This window comes from Cervus canadensis, chromosome 5 (assembly GCF_019320065.1).
Source record: "Cervus canadensis isolate Bull #8, Minnesota chromosome 5, ASM1932006v1, whole genome shotgun sequence".
NCBI classification, from domain to species: Eukaryota; Metazoa; Chordata; class Mammalia; order Artiodactyla; family Cervidae; genus Cervus; species Cervus canadensis.
In genome coordinates this window covers 14,327,631-14,350,087 of record NC_057390.1, presented here as the reverse complement: position 1 = coordinate 14,350,087, position 22,457 = coordinate 14,327,631, and the positions used below count along the sequence as shown (strand labels likewise).

At 39.3% G+C, this 22,457-nt stretch overlaps 2 protein-coding genes and 1 long non-coding RNA gene across 4 annotated transcripts in view; 2 read left to right on the top strand and 1 right to left on the bottom strand.

Moving 5' to 3' along the window:
- Positions 1–21,781, top strand: part of NLRC4 (NLR family CARD domain containing 4) — a 44,961-nt gene extending 23,180 nt beyond the window's left edge. For both annotated transcript variants that reach the window (XM_043468274.1, XM_043468273.1), the window contains 5 exons: positions 1,266–1,358; positions 1,510–1,680; positions 4,440–4,532; positions 7,151–7,318; positions 21,470–21,781. In XM_043468274.1, the coding sequence (XP_043324209.1) occupies positions 1,266–1,358; positions 1,510–1,680; positions 4,440–4,532; positions 7,151–7,318; positions 21,470–21,762 (818 nt within the window). In that variant the 3' untranslated portion in view covers positions 21,763–21,781. The remainder of the gene's footprint in view (positions 1–1,265; positions 1,359–1,509; positions 1,681–4,439; positions 4,533–7,150; positions 7,319–21,469) is intronic.
- LOC122441543 lies at positions 4,391–9,709 on the bottom strand. The gene is made up of 3 exons (XR_006269386.1): positions 8,122–9,709; positions 6,868–7,283; positions 4,391–4,495 (listed from the first exon to the last, which is right to left on the bottom strand). It is a non-coding gene; the product is annotated as an uncharacterized LOC122441543 (long non-coding RNA).
- LOC122441542 (ORM1-like protein 1) lies at positions 4,714–5,684 on the top strand. The gene has a single exon (XM_043468275.1). It carries the CDS (start codon positions 4,782–4,784, stop codon positions 5,241–5,243), a length of 462 nt encoding a protein of 153 aa, XP_043324210.1. The 5' UTR covers positions 4,714–4,781; the 3' UTR covers positions 5,244–5,684.
- Positions 21,782–22,457: the final 676 nt, after the last annotated feature.

Here is a 22,457-nt window from a genome sequence, read left to right as displayed (position 1 = left end):
GTTAATGGTAGCTTCATAAAATGAGTTGGGAAGTGTTGCCTGTGTTTCTGTTTCCTGATAGTTATTGTATAGAATTGATGTTATTTCTTCTTTGAATGTTTAGTAGAATTTGCAAGTTAAATTATCCGTGCTTGAAGCTTTCTTTTTTGAGAAAAATTTAAATTACAAATTCAATGTCCTCAGTTACATAGGACTATTCAGGTTATTTACGTAATGTTGGATAAATTTTAGTAGCTTGGAGCTTTCAAGAAATTGTGTAATTTTCAATGCAAGTTTGATGTATGAAGCAGAGTACTCAAAGTCGGTGCTCTGGGATGAGGTGGGGAGGGAGGTAGGAGGCAGCTTTAGGATGGGGAGACACATGTGCACCCATGGATGATTCATATCGATGGACGGCAAAAACCACCACAGTATTGTAAAGAAATTATCCTCCAATTAAAATAAATTAATTAACTAAAGAAAAGAAATTGTGTAGTTTTATCTGTAAAGATCCTATGGACAGAAGAGCCTGATGGGCTACAGTCCATGAGGTCACAAGAGTCAGACACGACTGAGCAACTAAAACACACACATTTGTGTTGTCAAGTTTACGCATATTTTTCTCTGTTCTTTTAACATCTGTGATTTCTGTATTGTTATCTTCCTTTTCATTTCTGATATTGGTAATTTGTTTTTCTTCATTTTTTATTTATCAGTCTTGCTAGAAATTTATCAAATTTATTGACCTTTTCATGGATACAGCTTTCAATTTCCATTGATTTCCCCCTATTGTTTATCTGTTTGCAATTTTTTTTTTATTTCTGCCCTTTATTATCGCATTGCTTCTTCTTCCATTGGGTTTATGTTGCCCTTCTCTGTCTCGTTTCTTAAGTAAGCTTAGGTTACTGATTTGAAAACTTTCCTTATTTCTAACATAAGTATTCAATGCTCTAAATCTTCCTTTCAGCAACTGTTAACCTGTGATTTTGATATATTTTAGTTTTTTAAAATATTTTTTCAAAATATTATCGAATTTTCCTTGAGACTTATTTGATGCTTGCATAGAAGTGTGTTGTTTAATTTTCACCTGTTTGGAGATTTCCCAGTTACCTTTCCAGTATAATTCCATTATATTGGGAAGGCGTGCTTCCATCTCTGACCAAAAACTATATATTTGTGTTTCAGTTTCATGAACATTTCTTGCCCATGGTAGAACAAAATTCTTTTGATTGGTCACAGAAATCTAGTAAATGACAGCTGAACACCAATCCCTTTTCTTTCGGCAGGTGGTCTGACTGACAGTTTAGGTAATTTGAAGAACCTTACGAAGCTCATACTGGATAATATTAAGATGAATGAAGAAGATGCTTTAAAACTAGGTCAGATTTTTGTTTTCTCTAATATTTTTATTAATATAAGTTTAATAACAAGAACAGTAAAGACTCTGACACCGACTGTGTTTATACAATGCAAGAAGAAGGCCTTTATGTACTTCGTGTCCTAATGCATTTCCTTTCCATTGGTTTGCAGCTGAAGGTCTGAGAAATCTGAAAAAGATGTGCTTACTTCGTTTGACCCACTTGTCTGATATAGGGGAAGGAATGGATTACATAGTCAAGTCTCTATCAGCCGAACCCTGTGACCTTAAAGAAATTCAATTAGTCTCCTGCTGCCTGTCAGGAAATGCTGTGAAAACCCTAGGTAACTGCTGCCTACATTAACTGAATGAAAACAGTATAAGAAAACATGACATATGTTTATACTAAGGCATCCTAAGTCTCTCAAATGGAAATTTAGTCTTTAGAGAAATTGGAAAAGATAATAAAGACTTCTAGGCAACATTTAAGCTATTTTTATGATCTTCTCTGTGACTGGAATGAAAATTTATTATGGATGAGTAATAGGAGAGAATTTGGGGATAATTGAAGATGTCATTTTAAGAGAGGGTAAGTGAAAGTGAAAGTCACTCAGTTCAGTTGTGCCCATGGAATTCTGACCTGTGTCCAGGTCAGAATACTGGAGTGGGTAGCTGTTCCCTTCTCCAGGGGATCTTCCCAACCCAGGGATCGAACCCAGGTCTCCCGTACTGCGGTGGATTCTTTATCAGCTGAGCCACCAGGGAAGCCCAACAGAGGGTAAAGAGGAAGAAAATAAGAAATGAGTGATTGAAACTTGGAACATTCTGTTATATAATAACTGCTTAATAAAATTTTGATTGAATGGATAAATAAGTGATTGAGAAGCAGAGAGAGAAGGATTTTCTTAAATGTTCTCTGTCCTAATTCTTACCTATTGCCCTGTTAAGATGGAGGCAATATGCATCAGTATAAGAGCTGACTCTTGAGTTTCTAAAGGGTGTATATACCAAGTATGGAGAAACTTTTGCATATTTCCGGATAAACTAGATATGGTCAATTTAGTGTTTTTTTTAAATTTAGGATTTTGGGGAAAAGATGGTCTAACCCTTTAAAAAACAGAATAAACAACTGCTAAGAATCTGTAAACTTTCCTAAGAAAATTATGTATATGCCAATGTAAATCAAAAGTTAGAGAAACCTAGGGATTAGAAAAGGCCAAACAATGAGAAGCATAAGAATGAGGAGCACACTCTACTTCTTCACTTGCCCTGGGGAGACACAGGTTTAGAACTGAAAATACCAGCTGTACCCTTTTTAAGAGGAGCTCTGCAGGTTTTAAAAAATTATTTATTTATTTAGGCTCTGTTGGGTCTTTGTTGCTGCTTGGGCTTTTCTCTATTTGCCATGAGCAGGGGCTACTCTCCAGTTGCTTTCTGACTGAAGTGGCTTCTCCTGTTGAGGAGTACAAGCTCTAGGGAACACAGGTTTCAGTAGTTGTGGCTCCAAGGCCCTAGAGCACAGGCTTAGTAGCTGTGGTGCACAGGCTTAGTAGTTCTGTGACATGTGGAATCAGCCTGGACCAGGGATGGAATCTATGTCTCTTGCATGGGCAGGCAGATTCTTTACCACTGAGCCACCAGGGAAGTCCCAGGCTTTGTATTTTAAACCAAATCAGAGAAGATACTTTACTCTAAGAAAAGGGTTCATATGATTGATTAAAAATAATAATAGCTAATATTATAACAAGGGCATGTATTCATTAAAAAACTGACTAATTTCTTCTTCTTCTTCAGTCTAACGCTCTCCCAACTGAGCTATTTCAGCCACTCGCTAAAAAACTGACTAATTTCTAAAGGGGATACTTCCAATCAGTCTTGATAGGAAAAACTTCAACTAAGTTAAACAACCATGATAAATACCTGAAATGAAGAAAAGAATTAAGCAGTTCTTCACTAGAATGATAGTGTCAGAAGAGTGTAATTTCGTCAGTTCTGTCTCGCCACAACAAAAGATTTGAAACAGTGGACCTGTGTTACAGCTCGGTTACAGCTCAGAGCTTTATTCAGCAAACAAAGGATAGTACACCCTCGAGGCGTGAAGGCAGGCAGACCCCAAAGGAGAGGCCCCACTTGTCTTGACTCCCTCTTTTTTACGTTTTTGTCTCCTCCCCTCTGAGCCTGCCATATGCAAATTAGGGCTAGCCAGGAAGGGGGCGTGTTTGTTTCACCTGAGGTTCTCACTCCAGTCCTCAAAATTTTCCTTTGTTTCCTTTTCATGGGCTTTTCCCTTTTTTTGTCTTTTAGCCACCGCCATTTTGGACTCCTTTTTCCTATTTTAACTGCCTAACAATGGCATTTATGATTAATGTTTACATGTAATATAGTTTCCCAAAATTTTAATCTCAATATATTTGTATTTTTGTTATTAAAATACATCTCTTATAGATAGCATGGAGTTGGGTCTTGCTTTAAAAAAGAAAATTTAGTTTTATTCATCTTTGTCTTTAATTGGAATGTTTAATCCAGTTAATATAATTATTTATATGAATAGATTTCCAGCTGCCATTTTGCTGTTTGTTTTCTGTTTTTCTCATCTGTCTTTTCTTAATTTCTAAGTTTTTGTTATTAGCATCACAACTATGACATTAACAAAATTATCTAAACTGAGTACACAAAGAACAGCTCATCTTATCTGGTTTTTGTTCCTTTGTTTCTCCTGCATGATAGGGTATTTAGAATTGTAAGCAACCTCAGAGTTTATCCATTTCAACTTCCTCATTCTAAAGACGAAGCTGCTGAAGGCTAGAAAAGCAGAGTGATTTTACTAAAATGACATAAAAACTATCTTCCAGGCTGCCTTAGGCTTTTGGTGAATTGAAGTTTTTTAGTCAGAACTTAGGACCAGGAAATATATGTGCATCAATCATAGTTGTGGCAACTGGGGGTTAAATCTTTCCAGAGACTTTTTTGGGATAATCATATTAATCCAGTGAAATAATGATTTGTATGCTACCAACAAAGAAAACAAGGACTCAGAATTCTTCTAAGGATATTTTAAAATGCATTTATAGTCTTGTTTTGGATTGAAATTTCTTTTTTCCAGCTCAGAATCTTCATAACTTGGCCAGACTGAGCATTCTTGATTTATCTGAAAATCATCTGGAAAAGGATGGAAAAGAAGCTCTTCATCAACTAAGTAAGAATGACAATTTAGCCAAAATCAAATACTCAAAAGGTCAGAAAAGCAGAGCCTGACTCCTGTAGTTTCTTTTATCCACATATGCCTTACTAGATGGACCATAGTGAAAGTGAAAGTCATTACATAAGTCAATGTAGCCCTTTTTTTAAACTACTCTTCAAGAATACAGGCCAAGACGCCGCCTTCGCCTCCGCGGCGCTGGTACTGCTTCTGTCCGGCTGCCGGGAGTGGGGCGGCGGCGCAAACATGAATGTTGGCGTTGCCCACAGCGAGGTGAATCCGAATACCCGTGTAATGAACAGCCGTGGTATGTGGCTGACATATGCATTGGGAGTTGGCTTGCTTCACATTGTTTTACTCAGTATTCCCTTCTTCAGTGTTCCTGTTGCTTGGACTTTAACAAATGTTATACATAATCTGGGGATGTATGTATTTTTGCATGCAGTAAAAGGAACACCTTTTGAAACTCCCGACCAGGGTAAAGCAAGGCTCCTAACTCATTGGGAACAACTGGACTATGGAGTACAGTTTACATCTTCACGGAAGTTTTTCACAATTTCTCCAATAATTCTATATTTTCTGGCAAGTTTCTATACGAAGTATGATACAACTCACTTCATCCTAAACACAGCTTCTCTCCTGAGTGTGCTAATTCCCAAAATGCCACAGCTACATGGTGTTCGGATCTTTGGAATTAATAAGTATTGAAATGTTTTGAAATGGAACAAAAAGTTTTACAGCTACTGAGTTTTCTGTAAGGAAGGAGTGGTTAGTAAACTGCATAATGTGAAATGAGAGGTAGCTACATTGGAAAGCCAGTTGCTAGTTCTTCCTAGGCTGTTTTGAAGTACAGATTCTTACAGGAAGACGCCTCTGTTTAATGCATCTTGTATCTTTCTGAAGAGAGCCTTTATGGGCAGGCTGGGCAGGCCCAGCTTATAAGTTAAATGGCTGTAAAGTAAGGGTGTAGTCGATAAATCCAAGGAAATAGAGATTTATAAGAAAGTAAGTCTGGCTTAGCTTATAATGAATGGGCATTATGTTCGGAGAAGAAAATTTTCAATCATTCAGTCGTGGTCAGTTTAAGCTGACTTACATGTAAACCAGAATCATCTCTTTACAGGTTTATTATAAATTGTTTTTACTACCATACATATTCCTCTTGTGTTATATAAGAGGATATATATCCTTTGTTTTAAACAAACCAATTCCTACCTTATGAACTTTTTTGCTTTTGCAGGCTCAACATTGTTTGATAAATGAGTTTATTTTTACATTTATTACTGAGTTCATGAAAGTCCACTTTCATGACTGATTGATGATAGAAGATAGTCAGGCATCTTAGAAGCAGCCTCTGAGCTGGCCTTCTAATTTTGGAACAGAGTGGGTTTTGCTGCCTTTCCAGATACAAGGCTGCTAAACCAATTAAGAAAACAATTTATTTTTCATAATTAAAGTATATGGTAACTTAAAGTCTCTGCTTATTTGGTGGAGCAATTTAATTGTTGCTGTCTGCCATTCTTTAGTAAAGAAAATAGACAACTACCTAGCCAACCTGTGATCTGGCAGAAACTGCTTCTCTAGTAATACTATCAAAGTAAATAATGGAGTTTTCTTGAAGCAGGTCTGCAGTAAAAGATAACATCATCTTTTCTTAGTCCTCGTGCTCTCAATCCCCATCATTTACCCATTCATATTTTACCTTTCAATATGTGAGTCTTAGTGTAGATAACTCAAAATAGTTATTTGGAAATAACTATTTCCAAAGCAGAAACCATATTGAATTTTTGTCACATAGAGAAGCTTTCTATAGCTGCTAATATTAATTCCAAGAAATAACTATATACTACTTTGAGAAGTAAACATGTCAAAAAAAGTTCTGATATGGAATGAAACTGAAAAACCTAGTAACATTTGTAAGCAAGATTGAGTGAAAAGAATTATAAAACCAACTTAAAAGTCAGTTTGTTTCAAACTGACTCTTAGGGGTAATGATCATTGTTTTGTATTTTAAAAGTGTTGAGTTTAGAAAATCAGTTGTATGATAATGCCTTTGTATGTTTGTATTTTTAAATAACCAGTAATCTATACTTTAATAAAATTTTTCTTTGGTGTAAAAAAAAAAAAAAAAAAGAATACAGGCCAATGGCTTTTGAGTTATCAGTTTTCCCATATCATTGCACCTGAGATTCCCACTTGCTTGCCTCCTTCCAGGGAGCTAGGGTCTGAGAGTGACATTCAAGACAAATTTGCTTAAGAAGTTAGTGATGAGATTTTTAAGCTGTGATAACAATTCTGTGACTATGTTAAAATAAAACAACATAGTACTTACTGTCTGAGATTTGCTTCAAAATAATATAGAAGGGAAGGATTTAATGACAATGAAGCAAGATTATCCATGATTTGGTGTTTGTTGAAAGTTGGCATATTAGTTTTATATATTTTTGTATATTCTTGAACACTTCCCATAAAAATGTTAACAAAAAAACAAGTAAATTCTTATTGCACACTGAGCAGGCTTCAGAGATAATAGTCATTCCTTCTCTCACGTCCCTTCATCCTTTATCAATTTTGAGATGGATCCAGTTTCTGAAACTGCTCCCTGGTTCTTCAAGTTGACAGGCTGCACGTCTTAGAAGAGCTGACTGCTCTGATGCTGCCCTGGTGTGGTGATGTACGAGCCAGTCTGGCCAGACTGTTGGAGAAACTGGAGACGGTTCCACAGCTCGTCAAGCTTGGGCTGAAAAACTGGAGACTCACAGATGCAGAGATTAGAATTCTAGGTAGGTATACACACAGAGCTAAAAGAAAGGAAGTTAGCCCTCACAAAGTTCTTCAGTTGGTTTGTTCTATTTAGTTAGTTAGCTAGCATCTGATTTGCTTATTTATTTGGCTCCTCTTTTTTATACAAACATATTGAAAGAGTGTTCACACATGTTAAAGAGTAAAATGATTGAAGACACTGGCCTGTCTTCAAGCATTTCACCTAAAGTGTTTAAAGGAAAAACATTCACATTATCTGATAAGGTATATTATGTTAGGAATTGCTCTTCCTGGCCTTAACTATCTGAAATTCAGCAAGGCCCCTCCAATCTTGGGAAATATGTTTAAGTCACTTGTTGGGTATTCAAAACAAGTAAGAAAAAGAAAGAAAGAATGTGTTAGTCGTTCAGTCGTGCCCAATTCTTTGTGACCCCATGGACTGGAACCCCAGCCTCCTCTGTCCATGGAATTCTCCAGGTGAGAATACTGGAATGAATAGCCATCCCCTTCTCCAGGGGATCTTTCCAACCCAGGGATTGAACCTGCATCTCTTATGTCTCCTGCATTGCAGGCAGATTCTTTACCATCTGAGCCATCAGGGAAGCCCAAGTACCATTTTAATGTAAATGGAATCATGGAATACATTTAAGTAGCTGCAAAATAATCCAGGGACAAATACAGATACATAGATGACTGAAGACACAACAGCCTCAGGCAGCTGAAGTGTCCCCACACTCTCTGTCTTACTTATCAAGTCTGTGTAAAATGACTCCAAAACTTTGTGGCTTAAACCAACTATAAAACAAACAACTATAAACATTACCTCTCATTCCTGTGGGCCAGGGATTTGGAAGCAGCTTAGCTGGGTGGTTCTGGCTTTGTGTCATGAGGTTGCAGTACAGATGTTGACTGGGGCTGCTGGAAGCCTGCTTCCAAGGTGGCTCCTCACTTGGTTGGCAAGTTCATGCTGGCTGTTGGATGCGGCATTAGTTTCTCATCCCTGGACCTCTCCATATACCGCTTGCACGTCCTCAGAACATGGCAGCTCACTCTCTCCAGAGCAAGAGATCCAAGAGAGAAATCAGTTAGATGTTGCAATACCCTTTAGGACCTAGCCTGGGAAGATCATTTCTGGGGTCGTCTCTGCTGTGTCCTATGGTTACTCATGTCAGCCCAACCCAGTGTGGGAGGGGACAACACGAAAGGATGGATACTAGGAGGTGAGGATCATTGGAGCCAGCTTGAAGGCTGACTACTATATTACCTAAGGCAAAGGATTGGTGACAACAGCCTTGACTGCCTTCATTTCCCTCACAGATTGTCTCGAAAGTATTTATAGGATACACATCATACAACTTACCATTTTAACCACTTTAAAATCTACAGTTTTGTGGATTCACATTCTTAAGCAACCACCATCACCATCCATCTCTAGAACTTTTTCATTTTCCCTGGCTGAAACTCTGTACTCATTAAAGACTAACTCCCGCTTTTAAAAATTTCTCTTAGAGACGTGTATGTCTTTAAGTCCGTAGGCTGCCCAAAGGTTCTGCAGTTCTTAATGGTGCTGAGATTCTGGGTCTTTCCTTCCCTTAATTCTTTTACTTATTTTTGGTTGCACTGGGTCTCTGCTGCTGTGCTTGGACTCTGGGGCTACTCTTGGTTGCAGTGCATGGGTTTCTCATCATGGTGGCTTGTCTTGTTGTGGGACACAGGGTCTAGGGCACAGAGGCTTCAGTAGTTGCAGCTTGCAGGTTTAGTTGCTCTGCAGCATGTGGGATCTTCCTGGAGCAGGGATTGAACTGTGTGCTCTGCATTGTTAGGCAGATTCTTAACCCCTGGACCACCAGGGAAGTCCTCTCCTTCCTTTAATTTCTAACTCCACTTTCATCTCCTCCACTCGCTCCCTTAATCATCAAATCATATCAGCCTGGGTGTCATTCTTTTGGGACCTTCTGCTATTCTGGGTGATATTGGAAGCAGGTGGGGTTTCTGTGACAGGCTAATTAGCTAATAAATAATCCTTCTCAGGTAACCTCATACCTAAAGCCAGTTGGAAAGGATATCTCTTTTCAAGGAGGCTGTTGGGGAGTGTGAAGAATCAGAATTACAGGTGAGGGAAGGCATTTTTAGGTAGAGACCCTTTGTCATCTTCCAAATCTGTAAGTAGGTAGTTGCTTAACTTGCCCACTTCTGAGGCTGACTATGGAGACCAGAGAAGGAGATGGTGTGGTGTGTTTACTAAGAACTAAGCTAAGGGAGTAATTTGCCATTTCACTTTAATAGCCTAGTGCCTAACAGCATCCATGTGTAAATGAGAAATATAACAGAAGACAGCTGACTCGGGAATTTACCTGTAATGATGTACCCCAAGATGCAAGTGAAAAAATGACAAAATGAAGAACTAATTTATTCTCAAAGTGCTTTTAAAAAAGAATTTGTGGAATTGCCATTATATACGTAATAAAACATAACTATTATCCCTGTTTTATAAACACACAGAGACATGGAATCTCCTTGGCAGTCCAGTGGTTAGGACTCTGCACTTCCTCTGCAGGGGCCACTGGTTCCATCCCTGGTCGGGGAACTAAGACACCTCATGCCATGCAGCAAAGCCAGATTTTTTTAAAAAAAGAAGCAGAGACATAAGAAGGTTGTTAGACCAAAGCAGGGATAAGGCTAGAGACAGAAGAGCTGATGAAAGGAGCGAGAGAGTGCGGGTGCTGGTGTGGCTCCTCTCCAGTCATTTCCTCCACCCCCCAAAGATGTAAGGGCTTCCCAGGTGGCTCAGTGGTGAAGAATCCGCCTGCCAATGAAGGACACCCAGGTTTGATCCCTGGATCAGGAAGATCCCCTGGAGTAGGAAATGGCAACCCACTCCAGATACTTGCCTGGAAAATCCCATGGACAGAGGAGCCTGGTGGGCTACAGTCCTTGAGGTCACAAAGAGTCAGACACAACTGAGTGTGCACACGCATGCAGCTAGAGGTATAAAAAGCAGTCTGCTTGAATGTGAGGCATTAGCTGAAAAGTGAGCCAAGCATTCTCTGCCTTTGGTCTCTAGCCAGGTGATGAGACTGCTGTCTGTCAGTCCCCTCTAGAGGCTCCATCATTATGAATGGTTAAGTGAATTAGCTTTAGAGTCAGACAGACCTACCCATCCCTTCCACTTGATAGATATATGGCCTGCAGCAGCTTCAAGCTGCTGAATCTCGGTTTGCTCATCTGTCAAATGGGGATCATTACAATGCCTACCATATGAGAGGTTATTATAATCCATAACTGAGCTAATGAATAGTAAGAAGTTCAATACTGATTCACTATATATGCTCAATAAATGGTACTGTGATCATTATTCTCTGGCAGCTTCAAGAGGAACCAGATGCTAGGGTCATCTTCCTTTAAAAAAGAACTTCTTCAGCCTGCTCACTTCTGATGGATAAGATCCTTCACAATAGAACCCAACTCACATTCCTCTCCACCTTCATCTTCTGCATGCTTCCCCACCTATGTGAGGCTTCAGCCTCATGAACCTCTTCCTAGTCCTCCAAAATGCTTTTGTACATGCACTCCCTGTAGGAAGTCCTTCACCTCCTCTACAGTCCTTTAAGACATAGCTGATGTCTCTCTTTCTTGGTGAAATAGTCTCCTTTTTTTAAAAAAAATTATTTATTTTTCATTGGACGATAATTGCTTTATAATGTTGTGTTGGTTTCTGCCGTACAGCCACATAAATCAGCTACAGGTATACATATGTCCCCTCCTTCTTGAACCTCCCTCCCACTCCATCTCACCCCTCTAGGTTGTCACAGAGCACCAGGGTGAGTTTCCTGTGCTATACATCAGCTTCCCACTAGCTACTCTTGGTGAAGTAGTCTCCTTATGCTCTCTCTTCCGCACCCCTAAGAGTAACCTAGATGGTTGTTTTAAGCCTCTTGTCCAGCATCTTTCAAACTTTTTTGACTATGACCCACATTTTAAAAGCACATTTTATCTTGTTATCCAATGCACACATACACATACATTTTTATAGTATTTATATATACTTTAAAGTAGCCTTAAAACACCTTAAAAAAAAAAAGATGTGGTACATATATACAATAGAATATTAGCCATAAAAAAGCATGAAATGCCATTTGTAGCAACATGGATGGACCCTGACATGATCATGTGAAGTGAAGTAAGTCAGACAAAGAAATACAAATTTTATATGACACCACTTATAAGTGGAATCTATAAAAATGATGTAAATACTTATTTACAGACTCTCAGACATAGAAAAAAATCTACGGTTACCAAAGAAAACAGCAGGATTGGGGGCAGGCGGAGAATTAAATTGGAAGTTTGGGATTAACATAAACACACTACTATATATAAAATAGATGGGCAACAGGACCCACTGTACAACACAGGGAACTTTCAATATCTTACAATAACCTGTAACGGAAAAGGATCTGAACAGGAAAAATTTACATACAGAACTAAATCACGTTGGCGTACACTTGAAACTAACATATTATAAATTAACTATACTTCAATTTAAAAAATGATTAAAAAAACCTGCTCTAATCCATACATTAGATCCAGGGCTTCTGTTTCCATGGTCCCTCCTGGCTCTGCATTTGTTTTTGTGTGACTCTGGATCCATGTCAACTCACCCCTTGTGGTGTTCCTTTCCCTGTTCTCCAAGTTACTCAGATGGGGAGAATTCACTTATCCCTAACATCTACAACAAGGTCCCAGTATAATTACAGATGTAGCAGATTTACTGAATGCTTATAAGTATTTGTAAAGGGTGGGCTTACATGATAGCTCTTAATAGCACTTAAGTTTAATATTGGCACTTCCCCTTTCTCCAATAGATACAAGACCATTTCTGCCAATTCAGGCTCCAGTTGCCTGTCAATTGCCCTGCCCTATTTCATCACCATCTCTTACAATTCCCGAACAATTAAAAAAAAAATCCTTCTATGTTATTATGAAGAGTAATTCAATTACATTTAACCCCCTAATGTCAAACTCAGTTCAGGACCTTCCTTCACATTGTTGTTCAGTCGCTAAGTCCTGTCCAATCTTTTACCACACTGTGGACTGTCTGCCAGGCTCCTCTGTCTGTTGGATTTCCCAGGCAAGAATACTGGAGAGGGTTGCTAGTTTCTTCTCCAGGGGATCTTCCTGATCCAGGGATTGAGCCTGGGTCTCCTGCATTGACAGGAGGATTCCTTACCACTGCGCCACCAGGGAAGCCCTTCCTTCACATAGCCAGACTAATGTGCTCCATGAATAACAGGCTTCACGTTCAGGTCTCTCCTCTTCCCCTCTACTACTGGGCTCTGTTAACAGCAGAGAGAAGAATAGATTTATTTCCTCCAGAATATGAATCATGTTAAAAGGCAGAAGCAGCCAAAATCAGGGTCCTTTTGGTTTTGTTTTTTAATTGATGTGTAACATACCCACAGAAAAGTGTACAAATCTTAAGTAGATAGCACAATGAATTTTCATAAGATTCACATACCCCTGTAACTAGTACCCAGATCAAGACATGGAAGATTAAAAAAATAAAAAGAAAGAAAGAAACAGAAGAGTCTCAGCTTTGTAGCTCCCTTCTCCCAGCTCCCTGACTTTCTAACATCATAGATTAGTCTTGGCTGCTTTTTAATTTTACATAAATGGATCATATACTATATATTCTTTTGAGTTTTCTTTGGTTCAATATCATGTGTGTGAAATTCACCCACATTATTATGTGTAGTCAAGATTCATTCATTCTCATTGCTGTAAAATCTATTGTGTGAACATACTTCAACTGTTTTTTTTTCCATTCTACTGTTGATGTGTGAGTAATTTTAGCTTTTGAATACTACAAATAGTGCTGCTATGAACACCCTTGTGTACATCTTTTGGTGAACACATGGGCACATTTCTGCTGGGTGTCTACATAGGAGTGGGTTTGGGTTACAGGTAAAGCGTATGTTAAGCTTTGGGCCTCGCTGGTGGCTCAGATGGTAGAGTCTGCCTGCAATGTTGGAGACCCAGGTTTGATCCCTGGCTTGGGAAGATCCCCTGGAGAAGGAAATGGCTACCTATTCCAGTATTCTTGCCCCAAGAGTACCATGGACAGAGGAACCTGGTGGGCCACAAACTGTTGGATGCAACTAACTTTCACTTTTCATATGTTCAGCTTTAATATACATGTCAGTCTTCCAATGTACTTATATTCAATTCAGGCTTAAAAAAAACTGTGGTTTTCATTATTACACACAGACAGCCACTTATTTTTGTTAGAGCACTTACCATTTGAACTTAGATAATGTATTCATGTATCTATCTGCCCCACTAAACTGTGAGATCTTAGAGAACAGGGCTCAGACCATTAGACTTGGTATTGAGTGTATATCCCACATTCAATAAATATGTTGTATGAAAGAACAAAAGACCTTATAGCACCTCCACAATTTGCCATGAGATATAGGCTAGCTTGGGTTCTTAGAAAACCCATTATAGTAAATGCTGTTTTCTTATATATAAAATCATCCCCAAACTCCAAAATACATTTGTATGATTTCACAAACTCTTTATGATATCTGAACCAACCAATTCTTCAAGCCTCTAGTGTAAGTTTCTTGACTCTGGTCCATAATACTTCTCCTGGGTCAGAACTGGCTTTGGGATTCCCATCCCTAGTTAGTGATGGTATATGTGATGGATGAGACACAATATGTCTTGAGATGGGATAATAAAATGCAGGCTGGTAATAAGAGATGGGGAGTCTAATGAAATATAGGCTACATAGGAAGCAGCAGGGAGGAAATATGTCATAGGAAGTGTTTAATGAAATATGTGGTAGATAAGATGTGCTGGAGACATAGGGAGCATTTTCAGAAAAGTACCTTTTTAGCAAGGGTTTTAGACACCTCCTGGTCCTAACTGAAACCTTGCTCTCCCCTACAGCTCTCTTAGTCACTTTTTATTCTCTTGATCTTTATGCCTCTCAGAATCCAAAAGCCAAGGTCAATTTCTCCTTGATTTTCACTGTCCTTCCAGTCCACTCCTCCAACCTCATGAAGGATTCCTACTTCCATGTGGCTTAGGCCATTTAACTGAACTATGGCTTGTCCTTATTGCTATGAACTCTGAATTTATTGTCATCTTTTCTTATGCACTGAAGCCTTTGACAACCAACTTACAGAATTCCTCACCGTCTAATTTTGGTCATCAACTAAGACTTCACTTCTTATGTGAAACTACTCAGCCAACACTCAGGAACCTCCTCTTTGGTCCTTCCCTTCTATTATCCTTCACCCATCTGTGAGGACGGAATTATCAGATTATGATAATTCCACTTAAAACTCTTCTACCTCAAAGATATTAAATTCAGACAATTCATTCTCAAACAGCCTTCTAAATTTCCATCTTAGTTACTTAGTGACTGACTCATCACCAGTTCATTTCATTTCACTGGGACGTCCAGTCCATTGAGCCCACTACCACTTACCTACTAAATAGCTCCTCTTTATTTTGACTTTTCTTCCCACCTAGTTTAAATTCCATCCTTCAGCCTGCAAACGTTCTTGTCAAAATAGCTGAAACTCTTATGGCCCATAGTATGACAAGTCAATTTAGGCAATGACACTTAGTGATGGCCTGTGTGTGTGATAGATGCAAAAGTGAAATGAAGAAAGTATAATGAGAGATGGAGTTTCTAGATGGAGTTTCTAAATAAAGACTACTTAATAAGATGTAGGGAGAAAATGAGATGTGGAGGTGAGGTGTGAAATCAGATACAGTGGTTAGGGCGTATTTGCTGGCAAAACTCAAAGCCTGGATTATCCTCAATTTTCCACTTGTTCTGTACCTATACTCAGGCCACTGGGAAAAATCACACAGTTTGGCAGATAGGTACACTTCAGGTTTATAATGACACGTTTCAATGAAAATACTAGAGAAAATGGTAAGAAAGCATTATATATTGAAACATAGCATGCAGCAAGAGCAGGGCTTGAGCAAAATGCTCATAGTCTTAAATACTTATAGTAGAAGAGAAGAAAGGCTGAAAATTATTTTTTCTAATTTAAGAAGCCAGAAAAAGAGTAAACTCAAGGTAATAAACATAAGAATGTAAATCAATGAAATAGAAGACAAAAATAAATTTAAAGAAAGATTAGTAAAGCTTAAAATGGTTCTTTAAAGAGTAACAAAGGAATAGAGATAAAAATTAAGCAAAACTGATCAAGAAAAAGCAGAGCAACATAAATAATTTCATTAATCAAAGCGGAGACACAGGGACATGAATGTTTGTAGTGGCTTTATTCATATCACATATCTTATAAAGGACTACTATCTAGAATATATAAAGAACTCCTACAACTCATTGATAAAAAGACAACTGGATAGAGTTTAGAGAAGACAAAAATCTAAATAGGCATTTCTCCAAAGAAGATATATAATGGCTAATAAACATCAGAAAAAATGCTCAGTACCATTAGCCATCAGAGAAATGAAAACCAAAGCCACAGTGAAATGCCTCTTACCATCCACTAGTATGGTTACAATAAAAAAAAAAAAAGGACAGGTAATAAAAAGTGTTGACAAGGACACAGAAAAATAGGAGCCCTCATATGCTGGTGGTTGGACTGTTTCCTACTTAGGAAAACATTCTGGCACCTCTTCAAAAGGTTAAACATAGAGTTACCAATTCCACTCTGAAGAATCCAAGAGAAATGAAAATATGTGTCCATACAAAAACATGCACAGCAATGTTCATTGCATATTTTATAATCCCAAAGTGGAAACAACCCAAGTGCCCATCACTACTAAGTGGATAAACAAAATGTTATATATCTACAAAACAGAGTATTATTCAGCCATAAAAAGAAATGAAGTATTAGAACAGACTATAACATGGATGAACCTTGAAAATATCATACTAAGTGAAAGAAGCCAGTCACAAAAGACCATATATAGTATGATTACATTTATATGAAATGTCCAAAATGGGCAAATCCATAGTGACGAAAAGTGGATTAATGGTTGCCAATGTTGGGGGGTGGGGTGAGAATGACTGCTAATGCTGTGGAGTTCAGTTTTGGGGGTGATGAAGATGTCCTGGAATTAGATAGTGGTGTACAACTTTGTGGCTATACTAAAACCCATTATGTTGTTGCTGTTTAGTTGCCCAGTCATGTCTCTTGAGACCCAAATCCCATGGATTGGGATTTTTCAGGCAGTAATACTGGAGTGGGTTGCCATTTCCTTTTTCCAGGGGATCTTCCCAACCCAGGAACTGAACCCGAGTCTCCTGCCCGCATCTCCTACATTGTAGGTGGATTCTTTACTGCTGAGCCCCTGGGGAAGCTCCAAACCCACTATAGTTACACTTTTAAAGGTTGAATTTTATGGTATGTATATTATGTATCAAAAAGACCCTAAAAGTATATCCTAAGCAACTGTATTTATACAGTACTTGTAAAAACTGTATTTTAAAAAATACAAAAGAATGACAAACTCTTAATCAGAACAGTAGTTTCTGTGGGTCAGCGGGGACAGATGTGCACAACAGCAGGATGCCACATAATAGATCCAAGTTTTTATCCATGTTCTAATTCTCAGGTTAAGTGATAGATTCATGAGTGAACAGGTGAAATTTGTGATCTATCCAATTCTGAATAAACAATAAACACGACCTGTCAACATTTCCTGACAATCTTACTGTGCCTCTGTATGCAGCTCTCTACATAAGCAATTTTAAACTTTATTCTCCTTAATCCACGTCTTTCTCTATTTCACAATGAATGTGATTTTCCCCTCTCTCTACTTTTCTTATTAAATTATAGTAGGTCTCTCCCCTTTTAAGGTCAGTCTCTCTGCTCCAGCCTTGATTGAGATCCCTTCCCTGCCCTCATCCCTGTTCAAGATCATTTCACCAATTATGCCCGTCTTCACTCCTTCCTATCAGTTTTTAAAGGTGCTCAAATCTCTCTCATTTTATATAGAACTCTTCCTGACTCCTATCTTCCTCCTATGACTATCATCCTTTCCCTCCTTCCCTTCAAGGCAAAAATTTATGAAGCCTCAACACATCTCCACTCTCTGACCATCCTCTGCTTCCTACTTATTGCAGCTGACTCTACACATGTGCATATGCCTTAATGGCTATTTCCCCAAAGTGTCCGAGTTACCTGTGTGAAAGCTGATGCTGAGCATTCTCTCCTTTTCAAAATGTTCTCTTGACTTCCATGCTACCTTGGTTACTTCTCAGTCTCCTTTACCATGGCAGTTTCTCCACACAGACGTTAAATGCTCCCAGTTTTTCTTAGAACCTGGTCCTAGGCTCTCCGCTCCCCGCTCTTCTTCCTTAAAGATTACACTTCATCTTAAAGCTTTAATTGCCATGTTTCAATTTTGACTTCCCAAATTTTGTTTCTTCCTGATCAGCAATCTGGGACTGTTGAATAGGAATCATTGTGAGCTCAGGGATCTACTGCACCTGTTCTCACTTACTTTTTTAGATGCCATAGTTTGATTTAGATGTTTGAGGCTGAACTCACAATCTAGCATGTTCTCAAAAAGACAGTCATCACATCTGAACGCCATTATCCAATTTTTTTTCTCAAAAAAAGAACCACCACAGACCATACTTATGTTCTAGCTCAGCGGTAAGTTCTGGACCAAATCCTGCTGCCACATGGATCCTCAGAATTTTCCAAGTGTTCTGCTTTGCTTTCTACTTGTAATTTAAAAAAAAAAAATAGCATCTTATTTTTACTGGGTTGGACACAGTAACTTTTTGGGATCTCTGAAAAAAACTAAATTTATGAAGTGTGTTTTTCCTGTCCCCTATGTTGCCTCATTTCTTGGGAGCTTTTTGTTCGGCTTTTTGTCTGTCTTTAGTTCCTTGTTGGAGGCTGTTCTCAACTGTCTGGTATTCCTGAACTGTTCTCTTCACATTTTAGAGTGAGGCACACGTCGGTAGGAAGCTCCCTGCACCTGAGGGAGGGGCTTAGGTTCACAGCGGGTGGTCAGGAAAGAAAAATAGCTTTTCCTGTGTAGGGCCTTTCCTTGGAGGCAGTTCAATTTTCCCTTAGAAGGATCCTTGTCTTTCTCCTGGAGTATATAAGCCCAGTTGCCACTGCTCTGCAAAGTGGGGCTGGGAGGCCTTTGTGTGTTCCCAGGGCACCCGGACCTACCACAGCACCTATCTTCCATCTGGTTACTTCACCATGTATGTTTTCACACCATGTGTAAGCCCAGGGAGACAGAGACCATATGTCCTTTTATGTCATCCCCAGCACCCAGCACAACCCAGGGTACATGGTAGGCACTCAAAAATGTTTGTTGAATGAACAAATGGTAAGAGCTCTGTCACACTAGAGCTTGGTTTAGGTTGTAGGAACCCTTCAAGGATCAGAATCCTTCTACCCAGAGAATCTGAGATTCTGCCTGGAATTAGGATCAAGCCACTTGCATTCTCCACAACCCACATACAGTCTACAGAGCTAAATGTCACTGATTCCTTTTCTCTCAGCAGTCTGCTCCTCATGACGACAAAAACACCAGATTCAATGAACAAAATGCGTGCCCTTGTGGATTACATTACTTATTCTTGGTTTGTGTGCTTGTGCACATTCTGGTAATTATCCAAAAATCTAACTGATACCATTCTTTAAGCCTGGCAGGCAGCCTGTATAAATAGCTTACCCTTAGAGGGTGGGATGGGCTTGAAATTCTTCTTCATTTAAGTTCCTTTCAGGTGGTGCAATCTGTTCTGGTAATTGAGAAGGAGAAATGAAATTGCTTTTTGCAGGCGAAGGAGCTTTATATACAGACATGCTAACTGGCAACCAGTATTTTGACTGGGCACATACTTTGCTGGGAAGAACCTGGGAAAGAGGCACAGGCAGAAAGGACTTGAGAATGAGGTATAAGAAGAGAAAAAGCTACCTATGAGGAAGAAAGAAGGGCTCATTATGGGAAAGAGGAAGAAAGGAGAAAGTGAGGCCCCATGTATGAGAGAGGCTGGGCACAGGCTAAGCAGGTAAAGGAGACCCAGCCACACCTTGGCTTACAGAGCACAGAGCTATATTCCCCTCTCCTGTAACACTCAGGAGTGCGCAGTCCAGGCAGGTGAAGTGGCTTTGCTCTGTGCAGTCTTTCAGACCCAGAAACCTACATGTTCTTCATTCCTCCTTTTCTTAGGGTGTTTAACCTTTGACTTCATGGTAATGGCTAGGATATTTACCTTTCCATTGTAGGAGTTTTTTTTTTTTTTTTTAAATAATTTTAAACATTTATTTATTTATAGTTGCGCTGGGTCTTTGTTGCTACACAGGCTTTTCTCCAATTGCAGAGAGCGGGGGCTACTCTCTAGTTGCAGTAAGCATTCTTCTTGCAGTGGCTTCTCTTGTTGCGGAGCACAGACTACAGGGTGTGTGGACTCAGTATTTGTAGCTGGCAGGCTCTTGAGCACAGGCTCAATAGTGGCGGCGTATGGGCTTAGTTGCTCCGAGGCATGTGGGATCTGCCTGGACCAGGGATTGAAACCCTGTCTCCTGCATTGGCATGCGGATTCTGACCCACTGAGCCACCAGGGCAGCCCTGTTCAGTTCAGTCGCTCAGTCGTGTCCAACCCTTTGCAACCCCATGGACTGCAGCACGCCAGGTCTCCCTGTCCATCACCAACTCCCAGAGTTTACTCATGTCCATTGAGTCAGTGATGCCATCCAACCATCTCACCCTCTGTCATCCCCTTCTCTCGCCTTCCATCTTTCCCAGCATCAGGGTCTTTTCAAATGAGTCAGTTCTTCCCATCAAGTGGCCAAAGTATTGGAGTTTCAGCTTCAGCATCAGTCCTTCCAATGAATACTCAGGACTGATCACCTTTAGGATGGACTGGTTGGATTGCTTGCAGTCCAAGGAACTCTCAAGAAAAGCATCAGCTCTTCAGTGCTCAGCTTTCTTTATAGTCCAACTCTCACATCCATACGTGACTACTGGAAAAACCATAGCTTTGACTAGACAGACCTTTGTTGGCAAAGTAATGTCTCTGCTTTTTAATATGCTGTCTAGGTTTGTCATAACTTTTATTCCAAGGAGCAAGCGTCTTTTAATTTCATGATTGCAGTCACCATCTGCAGTGATTTTGGAGCCCCCCAAAATAGTCTCTGTTTCCATTGTTTCCCCATCTATTTGCCATGAACTGATGGGACCAGATGCCATGATCCGTTTTCTGAATGTTGAGGTTTAAGCCAACTTTTTCAGTCTCCTCTTTCACTTTCATCAAGAGGCTCTTTAGTTCTTCTTTGCTTTGTCATAAGGATGGTACCCTAAGGGCAGTCCCTGGAGGAGGTACTTTAGAGTGCCCTATTCTGTAAGGAAATTCCTCAAGTTTGCTGCTGCTGCTAAGTCGCTTCAGTTGTGTCTGACTCTGTGTGACCCCGCAGACGGCAGCCCACCAGGCTCCCCGTCCCTGGGATTCTCCAGGCAAGAACACTGGAGTGGTTTGCCACTTCCTTCTCCAATACATGAAAGTGAAAAGTGAAAGTGAAGTCGCTCAGTTGTGTCCGACTCTTAGCAACCCCATTGACTGCAGCCTACTAGGCTGCTCCGTCCATGAGATTTTCGAGGCAAGAGTACTGGAGTGGGTAGCCATTGCCTTCTCCACCTGAAGAGTTTAAAGAAGGTTAAAAATAACAACCCCAAAACTCTTTATCTTGAGATACTGAAGGAGTTTACTTACTCAAGTTTACACTTTGGAACATTTCATACCCAAAGAAACAATCATTTGGTAGCATATGCTTCTCCAGAAGAGGAAATGACCTAATGTTGCCAAAGTCTGACTCCAGTTTTGAAAATAGGTACTGAATATTTCAATTGTATCTCCCACATCTCAATTTTTACAATCTTCCATTTCTTGGAAAAGTCAGGAAAACAGAAAAAGTATATAATTCATTTATATTGGTTTGCTATAATTGGTATTTATCAGATTCCCTTATACTTTAGGAAAAATATAATTTGTAAATATAATGAACCAGGTTTATAATCACTTTTCTAACTACACAGAGAATTCTAATTTCTTTCTTAAGCAAAGCCCTGGTCCAAACATAGCCATTTCTCTAAAATTTAAAACAAAAATTTTTCTTCCAGTTAATGAATTTATTTCTGTTTTTATTCAGGTGTATTTTTTGAAAAGAATCCTCTGGAAAACTTCCAGCAGTTGGATTTGGCGGGAAATTGTGTGAGCAGCGATGGATGGCTTGCCTTCATGAGTGGATTTGAGAATCTTAAGCAACTGGTGTTTTTTGACTTGAGTACGAAAGGACTCTTACCTGATGCATCATTAGTCAGGAAACTTAGCCACGTGTTATCCAAACTAACTTTTCTGCAAGAGGTTCAGCTTGTTGGGTGGCAACTTGATGACTATGATGTCAGTGTTCTTAAAGGTGCTTTTAAACTAGTAATTGCTTAAATAAAGGGTACCCTAAGCCTCTGAATGCTCTGGGGACTCCATTACTTTCAGCCTGGTGATTTAAAAATCTTTGCTCAAAAGAACTGCCCCAGGTGCCCTGCAGACTTATAAGTAAGAAATGTATGCTTATTGTTGTAACTGAGATGTTTGAATTGTTTCTCAAATTGCATGATTGCAATAAAGGCCTGGCTAATGAAAAAACGAAACAAAAAACTTTGCTCATATACTTCAAGAGTCTGAAAGTAAACAGCAATCCACTATATATCTAAATATTATCCTTCTCAACAGTGTCTGACTAACTCACACCCCTTCTAAACGTTTTCTTCTTTTACTGATATCAGGACGATGTGGGGCATCATCTTCTTAGCTGGCCTCGTCCATGGAAATCAACTTTCTTAATTTCATCACTCAAATAAAAAGGAGACAGAAAAGAGGAGGATGCCAGGAAAATGAGGCCAAAGAAGAGGAGGAAGTGGAAGGGAGTTTAAATTGATGACAGGTATAAATGGGTGAATTTAACTCTAGTGACCATTATATACACTACTGTGGGCAAGAATCCCTTAGAAGACATGGAGTAACCATCACAGTCAAGAGTCTGAAATGCAGTACTTGAATGCAATCTCAAAAATGACAGAATGATCTCTGTTCGTTCCCAAGGCAAACCATTCAATATTACAGTAATCCAAGTCTATGCC

Coding starts and splice junctions, on each gene's coding strand:
- LOC122441542 (XM_043468275.1), top strand. CDS start 4,782: ATGAATGTTGGCGTTGCCCACAGCGAGGTGAATCCGAATACCCGTGTA.